The sequence below is a fragment of the Heterodontus francisci genome, chromosome 1 (assembly GCF_036365525.1).
Source record: "Heterodontus francisci isolate sHetFra1 chromosome 1, sHetFra1.hap1, whole genome shotgun sequence".
NCBI classification, from domain to species: Eukaryota; Metazoa; Chordata; class Chondrichthyes; order Heterodontiformes; family Heterodontidae; genus Heterodontus; species Heterodontus francisci.
In genome coordinates this window covers 33,684,222-33,702,158 of record NC_090371.1, presented here as the reverse complement: position 1 = coordinate 33,702,158, position 17,937 = coordinate 33,684,222, and the positions used below count along the sequence as shown (strand labels likewise).

The 17,937-nt window shown below is 44.4% G+C and overlaps 1 protein-coding gene across 2 annotated transcripts in view; it reads left to right on the top strand.

Moving 5' to 3' along the window:
- smox (spermine oxidase) overlaps positions 1–17,937 on the top strand; it is a 52,009-nt gene that overhangs the window by 7,778 nt on the left and 26,294 nt on the right. For both annotated transcript variants that reach the window (XM_068028808.1, XM_068028815.1), the window contains exons 2-3: positions 1,400–1,634; positions 15,552–15,778. In XM_068028808.1, coding sequence (XP_067884909.1) covers positions 1,427–1,634; positions 15,552–15,778 — 435 coding nt within the window. In that variant the 5' untranslated portion in view covers positions 1,400–1,426. The remainder of the gene's footprint in view (positions 1–1,399; positions 1,635–15,551; positions 15,779–17,937) is intronic.

Here is a 17,937-nt window from a genome sequence, read left to right as displayed (position 1 = left end):
CCGTGGAATCTTCACACCCAACAGACAGGAGTTAATCCCCGTCATTCTGGGCTCAATTCAATTTCAGTCCCAGAAATGGAAAAGCCAAATGGAATTTGATAGATGTCCTCCTGATCTCATGCTGTATCTTCAGCGGGAAACATTGGAGAAATAGGAGAGACAAACACTTAGGTCTTTTCTACAGGATTCACGGCCAAGTTATGGTGGGAGATTGGGAGAAGAAGCAGCTAAAGTCCTGCCGTCACACTGTCCACCCCAGCAGTCTGCAACTTGCAGCTATTTGACATCTCATTTGCAGCCATCAACCTTTTCCAGTTGGATCTCATTGACATGAGAAAAGCCTGAAAAAATTAAGTCAAGAAACTAAGAGCCTTGTTTTTATTGTGGGGATAAAAAGCCAATCATTATGCAGCATTTTACAGTTTCAAATTATTATTTCAATGAAAAACAATCATCGTGCTCTAAATAAACCTGTTTGATTGGTATAGCTACACCATGGTTATAGATAACGCCTTTGGTTCAAGGAACATGTTTTATGGTTGTGACCATTACCATTTCCAATATAGCTGAGGTGATAAATTATCTGAATATGCTATTAGAAGCTATTTTTATCACAAGAATCAATAGCTGATAAAATATCTTAATTCCACCCATCTGAAGTTAAAGTTTCAAAGATGACTTTACTAACAAAGTTATAATAAGAAGAATGTCAAAAAACATGCTAATTCAGAGCTAGGTCTATTTTCATTTCAATTTTTTCTACAATGCATGAATTCGATGCATGTATTTTACTTACTAGATATGCAAATTATGCATTCCACCAGAGACACTTGGCAATTTGCCAAGTATTTGGTTTGGAAATGCTGAATTTTCATCTTGCAGCTCCCAGTAGGTTTTATTTTAGGCAATTTTTTTTAAAAGGCTCTTCGGGTAATAAAGGTTGCCAACCCCTGGTCTAACTCATGATGTCACCGGTTTGCCTGTATGCTGCTGTTGCACCTGTTGTAGCTGAGCATGTTCTGTGAATATTTGTCATTGATGCTGAGAGACTAGCTCAGGAGTCTAGAACTAGGGGCCATAACCTCAGGCTAAGGGGGTTGGCCATTTATGACTGAGAGGAGGAGAAATTTCTTCAATCAGATGGTTGTAAATATTTGGAATTCTCTACCCTAGAGGGCCATGAATGCTCAGTTGAAGAGTTATATTCAAGCCAGAGATCGATAGATTTTTGGACACCCGGGGTATCAAGGAATCTGGGGATAGGGTGTGAAAGTGGAGTTGAGGTACAAGCCATTATTCAGTGGTGGCGAAGGCGCAAGGGGCCAAATGGCCTACTCCTGATCCTATTTCTTGTGCTCTGATTGATCCTGGCCAATCTCTGTATCATTTTCCTTCCTAGTTTCCATAGAAGAAGAGCTTGGGCGGTATGCAAAGTTGTGAAATATCTTCAGACAGTGCAGATGATCCTCTCAGTAGTGGCTCACAGAGAAAGCGACAACCTCGAATAGTAGTTATCGGTGCTGGGCTCGCTGGCCTATCTGCTACGAGAAAACTCCTAGTGAATGGATTCACAGACATTGTCATTCTAGAAGCATCTGAGCGAATCGGCGGCAGAGTGCAAAGCATTAAACTTGGTAAGCCTTCTCTTGTATTGTTTGAAAAGCAACATCTGATGACATGGAATGAACAGAAGAACCTTAGTTAGCAGTGGGTTCACAACAACAACTTCTGTTTATATAACATTTTTAACATAGTAAAATATCCCAAGACGCATCACAGGAGCATTATCCAATAAAATCTGCCACCGAACCACATAGGGAGATATTAGAACGGTCAAAAACGTAGGTTTTAAGGAGCATCTTAAAGGATGAGAGAGTTATGGGAGGAATTTTCAGAGCTTAGGACCTAGGCAGCTGAACGCATGGCCACCAGTGGTGGAGCGATGAAAGTCGGGATGCACAAGAGGCCAGAATTGGAGTAATGCAGACATCTTGGAGGGTCGTAGGGCTTCATGAGATTACAGAGGGATGGGGACATAGACGGATTTGAAAACAAGGATGAGAATTTTAAAATTGAGGTGTTGCTGGACTGGGAGTCAATGTAGGTCAGTGAACACAGGGGTGATGGGTGAACGGGCCTTGGTGTGAGTTGGGATTCAGGTACAAGATACTTCGTTGTTTGAATATCTAGGTGGTTGGACCATCCATATGCAATTCTGATGCATGTCGCAATGACCCATATTTTTGGTGATGCGGTAAAACCGGGTGGCTGATCCACAGGGTCAATGATTAGGCCTTGCTTGAGGGATAGGCACCGACATGTTGCACCACAGACATTTGCCAAAATTATTGACTCATCCAAGGACATGGAGCGATTAATCTGTATATAAAGTATATAACCAATCCAATGCCATCAAAACACAGTCCAATTTAAAACACATTTCTCCTATAAATAAAGTAGGTAAGCATACAAACATCAATGGAGAGCAGCACAACTGTATTAGCTAGTTAGCAAGTAAAATATTATGCAATGCCAATGCAAATTACTTTTGTAATTACTTTTGGTGTTAGGTTATTTTAAAACACAATATTAAAGGCTTGAAACGGAGCTTCCAAAATTTTCGCGTGGGGGACCATATTACAATTTTTGTCTGAACTGAGGTGGCTGGTGAGACAATTTCGGAAAGATAAAGGCATTAACAATTTATCTTACTATTTATCAAAACAACAAAAAGGTGCATTTTTGTGACGAGGCTTTAAATGAGAAGACTAATTTATTGACTACTTTCTGGTCATTATATTGGATGCTGATTTAGTGATATATCTGGCATTTATTTTGCTTGCACAAGTAGTCAATGTTTGTCTGCTATTATGACTGAGGCAGGAGGAGTGCACTGTTAATTCAGACCCACTTCTCCACAGGTCACAACATATATTTACATTTTCTCACTTACCGAAACAATCAATCATACCCTACTTTTCCCCAGAATAAACACACCAACCAGGTTTCTTACAACCAAATCATCCATTTATTATAAACCAAGTCTTAACCAATAATGTACAAAGCATACACACAAATGGAAATATTAAAGCCCCTTATTTATCCTAGCCCTCATGTGCATACACATCTTCTTCTTCTTCTTTGGCCTCCTTATCTCGAGAGACAATGGGTAAGCGCCTGGAGGTGGTCAGTGGTTTGTGGAGCAGCGCCTGGAGTGGCTATAAAGGCCAATATTAGAATGACAGACTCTTCCACAGGTGCTGCAGAAAAAATTGTTTGTCGGGGCTGTTACACAGTTGGCTCTCCCCTTGCGGTTCTGTCTTTTTTCCTGCCAACTGCTAAGTCTCTTCGACTCGCCACACTTTAGCCCCGCCTTTATGGCTGCCCGCCAGCTCTGGCGATCACTGGCAACTGACTCCCACGGCTTGTGATCAATGTCACAGGACTTCATGTCACGTTTGTAAACGTCTTTAAAGCGGAGACATGGACGGCCGGTGGGTCTGATACCAGTGGCGAGCTCGCTGTACAATGTGTCCTTGGGGATCCTGCCATCTTCCAATAGGCTCACATGGCCAAGCCATCTCAAGTGCCGCTGACTCAGTAGTGTGTATGAGCTGGGGATGTTAGCCGCCTCGAGGACTTCTGTGTTGGAGATATGGTCCATCGCCTGATGCCAAGTATTCTCCGGAGGCAGCGAAGATGGAATGAATTGAGACGTCGCTCTTGGCTGACATACGTTGTCCAGGAATGAAAACAAGAAATGCTGGAACCACTCAGCGGGTCTGGCAGAATCAGTGGGAAGAGAAGCAGAGTTAACGTTTCGGGTCAGTGACCCTTCATCGGAACTGACAAATATTAGAAAAGTCACAGGTTATAAGCAAGTGAGGTGGGGGTGGGGTAAGAGATAACAAAGGAAGTCTAGATTGGACCAGGCCACATAGCTGACCAAAAGGTCACGGAGCAAAGGCAAACAATATGTTAATGGTGCGTTGAAAGACAAAGCATTAGTACAGATTAGGTGTAAATACACTGAATATTGAACAGCAGCAAGTGCAAACCTGAAAAAAAACAGTGGGTAAGCAAACTGAACAAACTAAGATGAAATGAAATAAATGCAAAAAAAAATTGTTAAAAATGTGAAAAAGGATGTAAAAAAAAAAGAAAAAATAACTAAAAATGAAAGTAAAACGGGGGGCTGTCATGCTCTGAAATTATTGAACTCAATGTTCAGTCCGGCAGGCTGTAGTGTGCCTAATTGGTAAATGAGATGCTGTTCCTCGAGCTTGCATTGATGTTCACTGGAACACTGCAGCAATCCCAGGACAGAGATGTGAGCTGTCCCTCTTGCCGTCCCTCTTGTCCTGCCGCCCAGCTCGCCTGCAGTCCCTCTCGCCTGCCGCCCTTCTCTCTCTGCACCCCTCTCGCCCTGTTCCCACCCACTCTCGCCCTGTTCCCACCCACTCTCGCCCTGTTTCCCCTCTTTCGTCCTGTTTTCCCCTCTTTCGCCCTGTTTTCCCCTCTTTCGCCCTGCGCCCCCTCTCTCCCTGCGCCCCCTCTCGCCCTGTCCCTCCCTCTCGCCCTATCCCCCTCCCCCCTCGCCCTATCCCCCTCCCCCCTCGCCCTGTCCCCCTCCCCCCTCGCCCTGTCTCCCCCTCCCTCGCCCTGTCTCTCCCCCCCTCGCCCTGTCTCTCCCCCCCTCGCCCTGTCTCTCCCCCCCTCGCCCTGTCTCTCCCCCCCTCGCCCTGTCTCCCCACCCCCTCGCTGTCTCCCCCACCTCGCCCTGTTCCCCCCCCCACCTCGCCCTGTCCGGCCCCACCTCGCCCTGCTCTCCCTTCTCTCGCCCTGCTCTCCCTTCTCTCGCCCTGTCTCCCTTCCCTCGCCCTGACCCCCCTCTTGCCTGCCCCTCCTTGGCCTGCCCCCTCTTTCTGCGCCTCCCGTTTCTTTATGTGCCCCCATCTGTCTCTGCCCCCTTCTCTCCTACCCCCATCTCTCTGACCCTCTCTCTCTGTCCCCCACTCTCTTCCTCCCCCCTCTCTGCCCCCTCACTCTTTGTACCCATCCCTTTCTCTCTTGCTCTGTCTCTCTCACTCTGACAGTTGCAGAGACTGGGAACTCTCAGCTTTGTGGTTGCTCCATTTTAAAAAAAAATTGCAGCTGTTAGTTTCACATCTGACAGGTGGTTGGAGCAGAGACAGCACTTTCAAACTTTGGACAAGTTCAGGGTTTTCGGCAGGCTTTCAAAAAAAATCGTGACCCATCGGAAAACCATGAACTTGTCCAAAGTTCAGAAACTGCTGTCTCTGCTCTAAGCACCTGTCAGCTGTAACTTTTTAAAAGTTGGACTCATCTGGAAGAAGAAGCCAATGTGAAATTTCACATTCCTGAAATTATCAGTCACAGACCTCAAAATCTTTTACCACGGAAATTGGTGTCCGTGTACGGACATGTTGCCGACCCCTTTCCTGCTTCTTCATGCCTGCTGGTTCCCACATCCTCCACCACTTTTCTTTAGGTGAGCTTTCCAAGGTTTTGAGACTGCTGACAAGAAAAGGTTCCTGAATGCCATCTTTAGAGCTTCTGGAGATAATTCAATAATTGGCCGATCTGAGTTCGCTCTGGCCCTGCTTTAGTCTCCAATTTTTGCTGCTTCTCTCCTGAGAGTTGGTGGTAAAATATGTACGAGGAGGAAACCAGATTTTCGGTGTTGGTTTAGTGCTCGTGTGAAGATTCTCTCATTGATGTTCTGCCACAACATTCGCAAACACACTTTCTGCCCACTTTTATGCACAATAACAAGCTACTGGATCTAAAACTGGTGGCTGTAAATATAAGATAGTCACTAATAAATCCAATAGTAGAATTCACAACTGCAAGGAGTAGTTGAGGCAAATAGCATAGATGCATTTAAGGGGAAGCTAGATAAATACATGAGGGTGAAAGGAAAAAAAAGTTATGCTAATAGGGTTATATGAAGAGGTGTGGGAAACAGACAGTGGCATGGAATAGCTGGGCCCTGAATAGTCAGTATCTGTGCTGTACATTCTATGTAATACTGAGACAACAAGGGCTAAGGTGACTGTCCACATGGTGTGAGCATCTGCTCCTCAGTTGGTCCCAGCTAATTTTTTTTTATTCGGTCAAGGTGTCACTATCAGCACCAGCATTTATTGCCAGTCCCTAATTACCCTTAAGAAAGTGGTGGTGAACTGCCTTCTTGAACTGTTGCTGTCTGTGTGGTGAAAGTACTCCCATGGCACTATTAGGTAGGGAGCTCCCAGACTTTGATGCAGTGACAGTGAAGGAATGGTGATATATTTCCAAGTTGGGGTAGTGTGTGGCTTGGATGGGAACTTGCAGGTGATGGTATATTCCCATGCTTCTGCTGCCCTTGTCCTTCTAGGTGGTAGAGGTCACGAGTTTGGAAGGTGCTGTCTAAGGAGCCTTGGTGCATTACTGCAGTGCATCTTGTCGATGGTACAAACTGCTTCCATTGTGTATTGGTGGTGGAGGGAGTGAATGTTTGTGGATGGGGTGTCAATCAAGTGGGCTGCTTTGTCCTGGATGGTGCCGAGCTTCTTGAATGTTGTTGGAACTACAATCATCCAGGTAAGTGGAGAGTATTCCATCACAGTCCTGACTTGTGCCTTGTACAAGGTTGACAGGCTTTGGGGAGTCAGGAGATGAGTTACTTGCTGCAGAATTCCCAGCCTCTGACTTGCTCTTGTAGTCACAATATCTATTTGTCTGGTCCAGTTAAGTTTTAGGTCATTGAAAACCTCCAGTATGTTGATAGTGGGGAATAATGTTAATGCCACTGAATTTCAAGGGAAGGTGGTTAGATTCTGTCTTGGTGGAGATAGCCATGCCTGGCACTTGTGTGGCATGAATGTTGCTTGCCACTTATCAGCTGAATATTGTCCAGGTCTTGTTGCTTGCAGGCACAGACTGTTTCATTATCTGTAGAGTTGGGAATGGAACTGACTACTGTGCAATCATCAGTAAACATTCCCACCTCTAATCTTATGAGGGAAAGTCATTGATGAAGCAGCTGAAGATGGTTGGACCGAGGATGCTACCTTGAGGAACTCCTGCATGTCCTGGAGCTCAGATGATTGACCTTCAACAACCACAGCCATTTTCCTTTGTGTTAGGTATGACTCCAACCAGTGGAGAGTTTTTACCCTGATTCCCATTGACTTCAATTTTTCTCTCCTTGATGCCACACTCGGTCAAATGCTGCCTTGATGTCAAAGGTAGTCACTCTCACCTCACCTCTGAATTCAGCTCCTTTGTCCATGTTTGGGCCAAGGCAGTAATGAGATCTGGAGCTGAGTAGCCCCGAAAGAACTCAAATTGAGCATCGCTGAGCAGGTTGTTGTGAATAAATACTGCTTTGTTTTATTCTTTCATGGGATGTGAGCGTCACTGACAAGGCCAGCATTTGTTGCCTGTTCCTTATTGCCCTTGAGAGGGTGGTGGTGAGCTGCCTTCTTGAACTGCTGCAGTCCATCTGGTGTAGATACACCCACATTGCTGCTATGGAGGAGTTCCAGGTATTTGATCCAGTGACAGTGAAGGAACGGCGATATAATTCCAAGTCAGGATGGTGTGTAGCTTGGAGGGGAATTTGTAGGTGGTGGTGTTCCCATGCATCTGCTGCCCTTGTCCTTCTATGTGGTAGAGGTTGAGTGTTTGGAAGGTGCTGTCGAAGGAGCCTTGGTGAGTTGCTGCGGTGCATCTTGTAGATGACACACACTGCTGCCAGTGTGTGTCGGTGGTGGAGGGAGTGAATGTATCTGGATGAGGTGCCAATCAAGCAGGCTGCTTTGTCCTGGATGGTGTCGAGCTTCTGAGTGTTGTTGGAGGTGCAGCCATCCAGGCAAGTGGAGAGTATTCCCCACACTCCTGACTTGTGCATTGTAGATGGTGGACAGGTTTTGGGGAGTCAGGATGTGAGTTACTTGCCACAGAACTCCCAGCCTCTGACCTGCTCTTGTAGCCACAGTATTTATTTAGCTGCTCCAGTCAAGTTTCTGGTCAATGATAACCCCCAGGATATTGTTGAATTTAAGGGAAGGTGGTTAGATTCTCTCTTGCTGGAGATGGTCATTGCCTGGCACTTGTGTGGTGCGAATGTTACTTGCCACTATCAGCTCAAGACTGCATGATGTCCAGGTCCTGCTGTATATGGACACAGACTGTCTCAGTATCTGAGGAGCTGCAAATGTTACTGAACATTGTGCAATCATTAGCAAACATATGGTGTGTTAGCTTTTATTAGTAGGGGGATCGAATTTCGGAGCCACGAGGTCATGCTGCAGCTGTACAAAACTCTGGTGAGACCGCACCTGGAGTATTGCGTGCAGTTCTGGTCACCGCATTATAGGAAGGATGTGGAAGCTTTGGAAAGGGTCCAGAGGAGATTTACTAGGATGTTGCCTGGTATGGAGGGAAGGTCTTACGAGGAAAGGCTGAGGGACTTGAGGTTGTTTTCGTTGGAGAGAAGGAGGAGGAGAGGTGACTTAATAGAGACATATAAGATAATCAGAGGGTTAGATAGGGTGGATAGTGAGAGTCTTTTTCCTCAGATGGTGATGGCAAACACGAGGGGGCATAGTTTTAAGTTGAGGGGTGATAGATATAGGACAGATGTCAGAGGTAGTTTCTTTACTCAGAGAGTAGTAGGGGCGTGCAACGCCCTGCCTGCAGCAGTAGTAGACTCGCCAACTTTAAGGGCATTTAAGTGGTCATTGGATAGACATATGGATGAAAATGGAATAGTGTAGGTCAGATGCTTTCACAGTTCGGCGCAACATCGAGGGCCGAAGGGCCTGTACTGCGCTGTAATGTTCTAATTCTAATTCTAAAAATGGAAGGAAGGTCATTGATGAAGCAGTTAGAGATGGTTGGGCCAAGGACACTACCCTGAGGAACTCCTGCAGTGATGTCCTAGGGCTTAGATGTTTCGCCTGCCCAACCAAAACCATCTTCGTTTGTATTAGGTATGACTCCAACCAGCAGAGAGTTTTCACCCTGATTCCCTTTGACTCCAGTTTTGCCAGGGCTCCTTGATGCCACACTTCGTCAAATGCTGCCATGATGTCAAGGGCAGTGATTCTCACCTCACTTCTTGAATTCACTTCTTTGTCCATGTTTGGTCCAAGGCTGTAATGAGGTTAAGAGCAGAGTGGCCTTGATGGAACCCAAGCTAAGCATCAGTGAGCAGGGTTTTGCTTTGAAGTGCTACTTGATAGCACTGTCAATGACACCTTCCATCACTTTGCTGATGATTGAGATCAGACTGATTGGGCGGTAATTGGCCAGATTGGAATTTGTCCTGCTTTTTGTGTACAGGACAATTTTCCACATTGTCGAGTCGATGAGAGTGTTGTAGTTGTATTGGAGCAGCTTGGCTAGGAGCGCAGCAAGTTCTGGAGCACAGGTCTTCAGTACTTCTGCTGGGATGTTGTCGGGGCCCATAGCCTTTGCTGTATCCAGTGCTTGCAGCACTTTCTTGATATCATATAGAGTGAGTCAAATTGGCTGAAGGCTGACATTTGTGATGCTGGGGACTTCAGGAGGAGGCTGAGATGGATCATCCATGTTGCTGTGGGTCTAAAGACACATGTAAGCCAGAGTGGCTAAGGATGGCTGATTTCCTTCTGTTAGCGGGAATGAAGAATCACTCGACACTCAGGTCTGCTTCAATGTCGAACAGTTTATTTAGTTACGCCAGCGGGGAGCAGGTCCAGGCACTGGGCTGTCCAGATGCCTCTCAATACTACCATTATTCCCATTATCTCCTTTGTTTATCCATCTCTCCCTTAAACCAATATCCAATTCCTGACATTTGCTACTTAAAACAGTCAGTAAAACATGTCTTTAATTTAAACTCCAAAAAAACTAGAACAGATTTTAAACTGGAATTCCAATTAAAGCAGGAGTTGTAAACTTCAAATTGGATTTCTGCCAAACATCTTCAGACCTTCAAGGCTGAAGTTTATCTCTTAGAAAATTGTTCATTGCCTTTTCACAGTTGCAAAACCAACTTTTAAAATCAAAATAAAATTTTAACTTAAAATATAATTCAATTTTATATCCTATTCCTGGGTGCACAATCTTAAATCGAAATGAACACACTCAACAATCACTTTTCACACTCATTCAATTCCAAACAACTTAATAGACTCATACTTTCAACATTAAAGCCAGACAACAAAGCATTAACGACAGTCAGTTCTGCAGAACACAAGTTTTACAGAACACAAGCTGTACATCCCAGACATTCAATTCATTCGTGGACGCTTCCAACATTCACACATTCGAATCAAAGACACAGTAACTTGTTTTTACTCTAAAACATAGTCTTTTATGTCGCTCTGCCATAAACTCAGTGAATGCTTTTCTTCTTTTTGTCACCACTCCCTTTGTTTTGCAGCAGGGTCGTGGGGATTCCAAACTGAGTCAATCATCTTTCCTATTAACTTTTTGTGTTTCTCTGCCAGTTGGCAGGTAATGGACCCCTCCGGTCCCCACTCGAGCTCTATCTTTTCACTGGCCATACTTGGGTAGGATTAGAACCGTTAGAATCTACTCTCAGAGGTCCGCTTTTAACCCAGAGCAACTTGTAGTAGACCGTCTCCTGGCTAACTGTCGGGTCACAAGTTTGTCCGTATTTCATACAACAAGCTTATGATATATATACGCATACATATATTCCAAACCCTCCTTGACAGTGCCTACGTCTCTTAACGAACTACCTACCACCGTTTGACCATTGTTCAGATCCTGTTCACAAACTTGGCATTCGTCGGTCGTAAAACACCACCCGGCCCCGGGATAAGCTTTAAAGATACTCACATGGTATTCCTGATGGCATCAAGCGACCATCGAATCCTGTTCTCAAGTTCGGGATCAGGCTCCAGCCAACTCCCCCTTGGCCCTTTTGGGGTTACAGAAGAGCTGACTTACACCTGATCCTGCCGACTACGCCAATTGTTAGCGGGAATGAATCTAGAAGAATCACTCGACACTCAGGTCTGCTCAGTTACTCAGCCCATCCTGGCTGGACATGATCCAATCATAACAGTTATTGATTACATACATTACACATATTACCAATTAGATTACTCACTAGGCATCAGGTGGCTACGTGATCAGCTCATAACAAGCCCCCTGATCATCTTGTGATGTTTCCCAGACCCCCTTATCAACTATCCTTGAGTCTTCACAATGAATCCTTTTACCTTTATCAAGCTTGCATTCCTGATTGCTTTGTGCAGTCTGCAGTTACACAAAGCAGCTGTCTTATACACTGATATGAGGGGCCCTCCTTGGTCAGGCTAATTGCCTGTGCTAAGCAGTACCATGCTCAAGGCTGCAAGCTAACTAACCTGACCCACAATGCCTTGGGTAAATACTCCATTTTGTAACAACATGTGGCTATACTTTCAATATATATATATGTGTATTTATTTAGCTGCATCGGCCACAATTTTTTCCTTCTACACCTTCCCTAAAGAGCATTAGTGAACCAGATGGTTTTTTATAACAATCTGGTAGTTTCATGGTCACCATTACTGAGACTAGCTTTTAATTGCAGATTTATAGATTAATTGAAATTAAATTCCACCATCTGCCAAGGTGGGATTTGAACTTATGTCTCCAGAGCATGAATCAGGGTCCTTGGATTGCTAATCCAGTAACAGTACCACTTCAGTAACGCCACCTTCCCCCAAATAACACTGTTGACACCATCTTCAATCATTTTGTTGATGATTGAGAATAGACTGAATGTGCAGTTATTGGGCAGAATGGATTTGTCCTGCTTTTTGTGGACAGGATATACCTGGGCAATTTTCCACATTGCCAGATAGATGCCACTGAAACAGCTTGGCTAGGGGTGCAGCTATTCTGGAGCACAAGTCTTCAGTACTAGAGTCAGGATGTTGTCAGGTCCCATAGCCTTTTCTGTATCCAGTGCGCTCAGCCATTTCTTGATGTTATGTGGAGTGAATCGAATTGCCTGAAGACTGTCTTCTGCGATGGTGAGGACCTCAGGTGGAGGCATTACTCTACTTGGCACTTCTAACAGATGATGGTTGTAAATGCTTCAGCTTTGTCTTTAGCACTCGTGCTGTGCTCTGCCATCATTCAGGATGGATGTGTTCATGGAACCTGCTCCTCCCATTAGTTGTTTAACTGTCCGCCACCACTTGTGGATTACGTTGATCCTAGGCTTTACCTCGGCTGCAGTTTTCCTCCGGTGTCGATGCTACTTGACATTATGATCCAGTACCACTCCAATGTAATTTGGGAAGTCCCAATGCCTGCGTTCAGTACCACACGAGGAATCGCTTAAGTGTCTCATGGCATAATGAGTAAAGTATTGCAGAGACAAGCATTTTCTGAGGATTCAGGCAAAGCACCATGGTCCTCAAGTATTTTCAAGTCTACTGAAGGCACGCTCTCCGCTTGACTAAGAGTGCTTACTTGGATGGCTCTTGCAAGGTTATCTGCATGTTCAAAATTCCTTGACTGGTTCGGGAGGATATCACTGATGTGCCAAGACTGAGTCCTGTGGAATCCTGTTATTTGGTGGTTGAGGTCTGCTGATTTGTTGCTTTGGATATACACAGAACTTGGTGTTGGTGAGCATGGCTTTTTTTCAGCATAATATTGGATAGTACATTTTGGCTTTTAGAAAAGGGGCTGCAGTTGTGAGACTGGGTAAAAACAGTAAAACCTGACTTGCATTTTCTTCCCCTGCTGGGGAGGCATGGATATATATGTATACTTTAGAATAAGTTATTACCTTATATATTTTTCATAATTTGCCTTAAATGTTGCATTATGTAACTGAAAATCCTATTTCTCTTTGGTTGCTATTTGAAGAAAGAACTTTTACCAATATAGCTCCTTACAAATACCCTTCCAAAGGTGCTGGGTCAAAATCCTGGAACTCCCTCCCTAACAGCAGTGTAGGAGCACCATATGGAGTGCAGCGATTCAAGAAGGCCCTCCATCATCTCCTCAAGGGCAACTAGGGATGAGCAATAAATGCCAGTGATGTCCAAAGACCAAGAATGAATTAAAAAAGTGCTTTGCTACAGTATGGTCATCATGGTTATGTGGGCAAATATGGCCACCATTTTAGGAACACTGTAACAGAAGTAGGCCCAACAAACCTGTTCCATTATTTTGTTAACCATGGTAACTCTATCTTGAACCCTGCCCTTTTTCCATAGGCCCAATTTGAGATAGCCACACTCCCAGTGGGATGCTGCACTGACAAGGAATGGTGTTGGAGATAGAGCAGCAACATGAAAACTTTAATTCTCTGATCTACATTCCTTGTAAGCACAGCTTCTCATTGGAAGCACACAATTTGCCAAATTACCCATTTTATTCCCCCCCCCCAATACCATTACTTTCCAAGTAAATATCTATTTCTCTCCTAAACTTGGGGGCCATAAATATAAGATTATGAATAAATCCAATAAGGAATTCAGGAGAAACATCATTACCCAGAGAATGTGGAACTTGCTAACTCGATAAACAAGATGGAGCAAAGAATATAAAGTTATGCTGATAGTGTTAGATGAAGTGGAATGGGAGGAGGCTTGAATGGAGCATAAAAACAAGCGTAGACCAGTTGGCCCAAATGGCCTGTTTCTGCACTGTAAAATCAGTGTAACATCTCAGTTGATTCTACATCTGGGGCACTGCATTCTTCATTCTCACAAACTTTACCCTGGATCATCTAATAGGTTTAACTTGAATTCTAAGGTTATGTCCCCATTCCGGACTCCCCTACTAGAGGACTCATTCCCTATCTACCACCTTAATTATTATAAATATCTTGATCACCTTAAAGGGAAGATAAAGGTTTCACTCCTTACAAGGCAATGAGGCAGCTCCTGGAAATAGTGGAGGCCTGGCACATTGTTCAATGGATTTTAGTCTGTGTATTTTTCATGGGGATGTGTAAATAGCATTAGTGAAGGCCAGTATAAAAGTGGCAATTAAATATTTATGTTTTATGCATTAAAGCTCTCCCTTAATTTTAAAACTAAATGGAAGAAAATGAGAAATTAGAAAACAATTACCTGCAGACAACCAACACTATAAGTTGCTGCCTGCCTTTATCAGACGTGTAATTCTTTCTCAGCTATGGTGCAGCTATATGTCCAATGCCTGCTCTGAGAGTGTGCATTGTTTTCTGCTCCATCCTGAAAAGGAGCATTGAACAAATGTCTTTTATTTCTATAGCACTTTTCATAATGTCAGGGCACCCCAAAGTGCTTAATAGCCAATGAAGTATCACATAGAAAACACACTTGCCAATTTTTGCACCGCAAGCTCCCACAAACAGCAATGAAATAATCATTAGATAATTTCTTTTTTGTGACCAGAACACAAGGGAGAACTACCCTGCTCCTGTTTGAAATAGTACCATGGGTTCTTTTACATTGAGCTGAGAGGGCAGATGGGCCTTGGTTTAACATTTCATCTGAGAGACTGCACATCCACCAGGGCAGTACTCCCTCAGTACTGCACTGCAAGTGTCAGCCTGGATTATGTACCTTCCAAATCCGCGACCTCTACCAACTAGCAGGACAAGGGCAAATACATGGGAACACCACCACCTGCAAGTTCCCCTCCAAGTCACACACCATCCTGACTTGGACCTATATCGCCGTTCCTTCACTGTCACTGGGTCAAAATCCTGGAACTCACTTCCTAACCGCATTGTGGGTGTACCTACCCTACATGGACTGCAGCGGTTCAAGAAGGCAGCCCACCACCACCTTCTCAAGGGCAATTAGGATGGGCAGTAAATGCTGGCCTGGCCAGCGACGCCTACATCCCATGAATGAATAAAAAAAAAGTCTCTGGAGTGGGGCTATGAACCCAAACCTACTGAGTTCAGAGGTCAGAGTGCTACCCAGTGAGCGACAGCTGGCACTTGATTGAGCTTAAGTTGATCAACAGATCACTTTGAAAATGATGGTTAGCAACTTTTTCTCACAAGATCACATGATAAATTTGAATGAACAAGGCCTTGAGCCCAACTGATCTCATCTCTCCAAAGTTCCAACCTTACCATCTTTCCATTACAGCATCTACACAAGATCATTTCTTGAAAAAAAATCATTTTTAAAGATTATATAAAAAAAGCTTTTCTTTAACCATATAAGAAATTCACTTTGATAAAACCTCACCGAGTGATACATGGGTGGGACATTTCTGTTGAGGCCCACTCAGACTGATCACCTGACCAACACAGTGTTCTAAATCAGAGCTTCTGTGGCAAGATGGTGAACCTATCTGAGTGATCAGCCATGATCTCATTGAATGGCAGGTCAGGCTTAAAGGGGCTGAATGGCCTACTTCTGTTCCTATCTTCCTATGTTCCTATGATATCCTTTTTAAACTGCGCACAAGGAATTCTCTTGTGCCCTCTCACAAAGTTTATTTTAGATATGCCATGTATAAAAACCTCATTTTACATTATTTAAAATAACATATAAAAACTATTCTTTGCTTAGGCTGTGCTACATTTGACCTTGGGGCAACTTGGATTCACGGTGCTCATGGGAACCCGATTTATCAGCTAGCAGAAGATCATGGTCTCCTTGAAGAAACTACAGATGGGGAGCGAAGTATTGGCCGCATCAGTTTCTACTCCAAAAATGGGGTGGCACACTACTGCACCAGCAGTGGTCAGAGAATACCTAAGGATGTCGTTGAGGAATTCAGCGATGTATACAACGAGGTGAGATCTTATCGCAGTCTTTTATAAACATGCAGTGCATAATACTGTACATTTCTTCCAGACTTCTAACAGTGGGATTTATCATTTAGAGGATCAAAATTTAAAAACCATTTTGTTTATTTAAAAAGATCCTTTCAGCATGTAACGCTTGGAATGAAAACAGGTGACTTTGAGCCATTGAGCCCACTTTCTTCCAAAAAGCCACATACAATTTATCCTGTTGTGAACCTTCTCCAATGTGTTTAGTCTGTTGAAGGAAATGGATAACTGCAGATAGCCCGTCAATGAAGGTGCTGCTTTTTGAAGTTTCTCCCTGATCCCCCAAGGATAACTGATGGGAAACTCCACAATAATGTAACATTACAGTTTACATTGTTCATCCCTTACCAGTGTATGCAGTTTGTCAATGGCTGCACTTCTTTTCATCCTCCTCAGTGCTAATCCTGACCAGATATGAATCCAGCATTGTGTTAAAGAAGCTGTCCCTTTTCTCACTGTTAGAGATTGCTTAGCACAAGGATTCTTCCTGTTGTGGGAAGAGGCTAATCTCCATGTTTCTTCATTAGCTAGAGAGAGGGCACAGTACAGATGGTGACACAACAACCTACATCTATAAAGCATCTTTAAAGCATCTTTAACATAGAAAAACATCTCAAGGGTTCTTTGCTCAGGTGTTGTCAGACAGAAACCTTCTCCTTCCTCCATTTCTCACCCATGAATCTCCTTGCTTCTGTCTGACTGTCCAAAAGGGGATCCGAACACAAGTTGCCGGAGTGGGCTGAACAACTTCTGAATGACCAGCCTCAGCAGGCTGTACAACCCAGACCTCTGACTGGAATAAATGTTCAAATGGCACCTCCCCAAGTGGCCCATTTCCTGAAAGAAAAACTTATGCCTTCAACGACAATAAAATCCCAACTCTACAAAAAGCAAAATTCTCTGGTTTGTGATGCTGATGTAGACTTAGAGATGTTCGTGTCTTCTTTAAACCATGATCGGAGTAGTAATGAGCAAAGGTGGTGGCGTAGTGGTATTGTCACTGATACTAGTAACTTACACGCTCAGAGTATTGCACTGGGGACATGGGTTCAAATCGCACCATGATAGATGGTGGAATTTGATTAGAGGTAACAAGTCTGGAATTAAGGAGAAAAAATAGCTAATCCAATGATGGCCATGAACATAACAGGAGGAAGAGGCTCCACAAATATCCCCATGCTCAATGATGGGGGAGCCCAGCACATCAGTGCAAAAGATAGTGGTGAAGCATTTGCAACAATCTTCAGCCAGAAGTGCCGAGTGGATGATCCATCTTGGCCTCCTCCTGAAGCCCCCAGCATCACAGGTGCTAGTCTTCAGCCAATTCGATTCACTCCGCGTGATATTAAGAAACGACTGAAGGCACTGGACACTGCAAAGGCTATGGGCCCCGACAATATTCTGGCAATAGTACTGAAGACCTGTGCTCCAGAACTTGCTGCGCCCCGAGCCAAGCTGTTCCAGTATAGCTACAACACTGGCATCTACCCGAAAATTGCCCAGGCATGTCCTGTACAAAAAGCAGGACAAGTCTAACCCAGCCAATTACCAATCAATTATCACTAAAGTGATGGAAGGTGTCAAGCGGCACCATCAAGCGGCACTTGCTTAGCAATAACCTGCTCAGTGACGCTCAGTTTAGGTTCTGCCAGAGCCACTCAGCTCCTGACCTCATTACAGCCTTGGTTCAAACATGGACAAAAAAGCTGAACTCAAGAGGTGAGGTGCGAGTGACTGCCCTTGACATCAAGGCAGCATTTGACCGAATATGGCAGCAAGGAGCCCGAGCCCGGTCAATGGGAATCAGGGGAAAAACCCTTGGCTGGCTGGAGTCATACCTAGCACAAAGGAAGATGGTTGTGGTTGTTGGAGGTCAATCATCTGAGCTCCAGGAGGCCACTGCAGGAGTTCCTCAGGGTAGTGTCCTGGGCCCAACCATCTTCAGCTGCTTCATCAATGACCTTCCTTCAATCAGAAGGTCTGAAGTGGGGATGTTCGCTGATGATTGCACAATGTTCAGCACCATTCGTGACTCCTCAGATACTGAAGCAGTCCGTGTAGAAATGCAGCAAGACCTGGACAATATCCAGGCTTGGGCTGATAAGTGGCAAGTAACATTC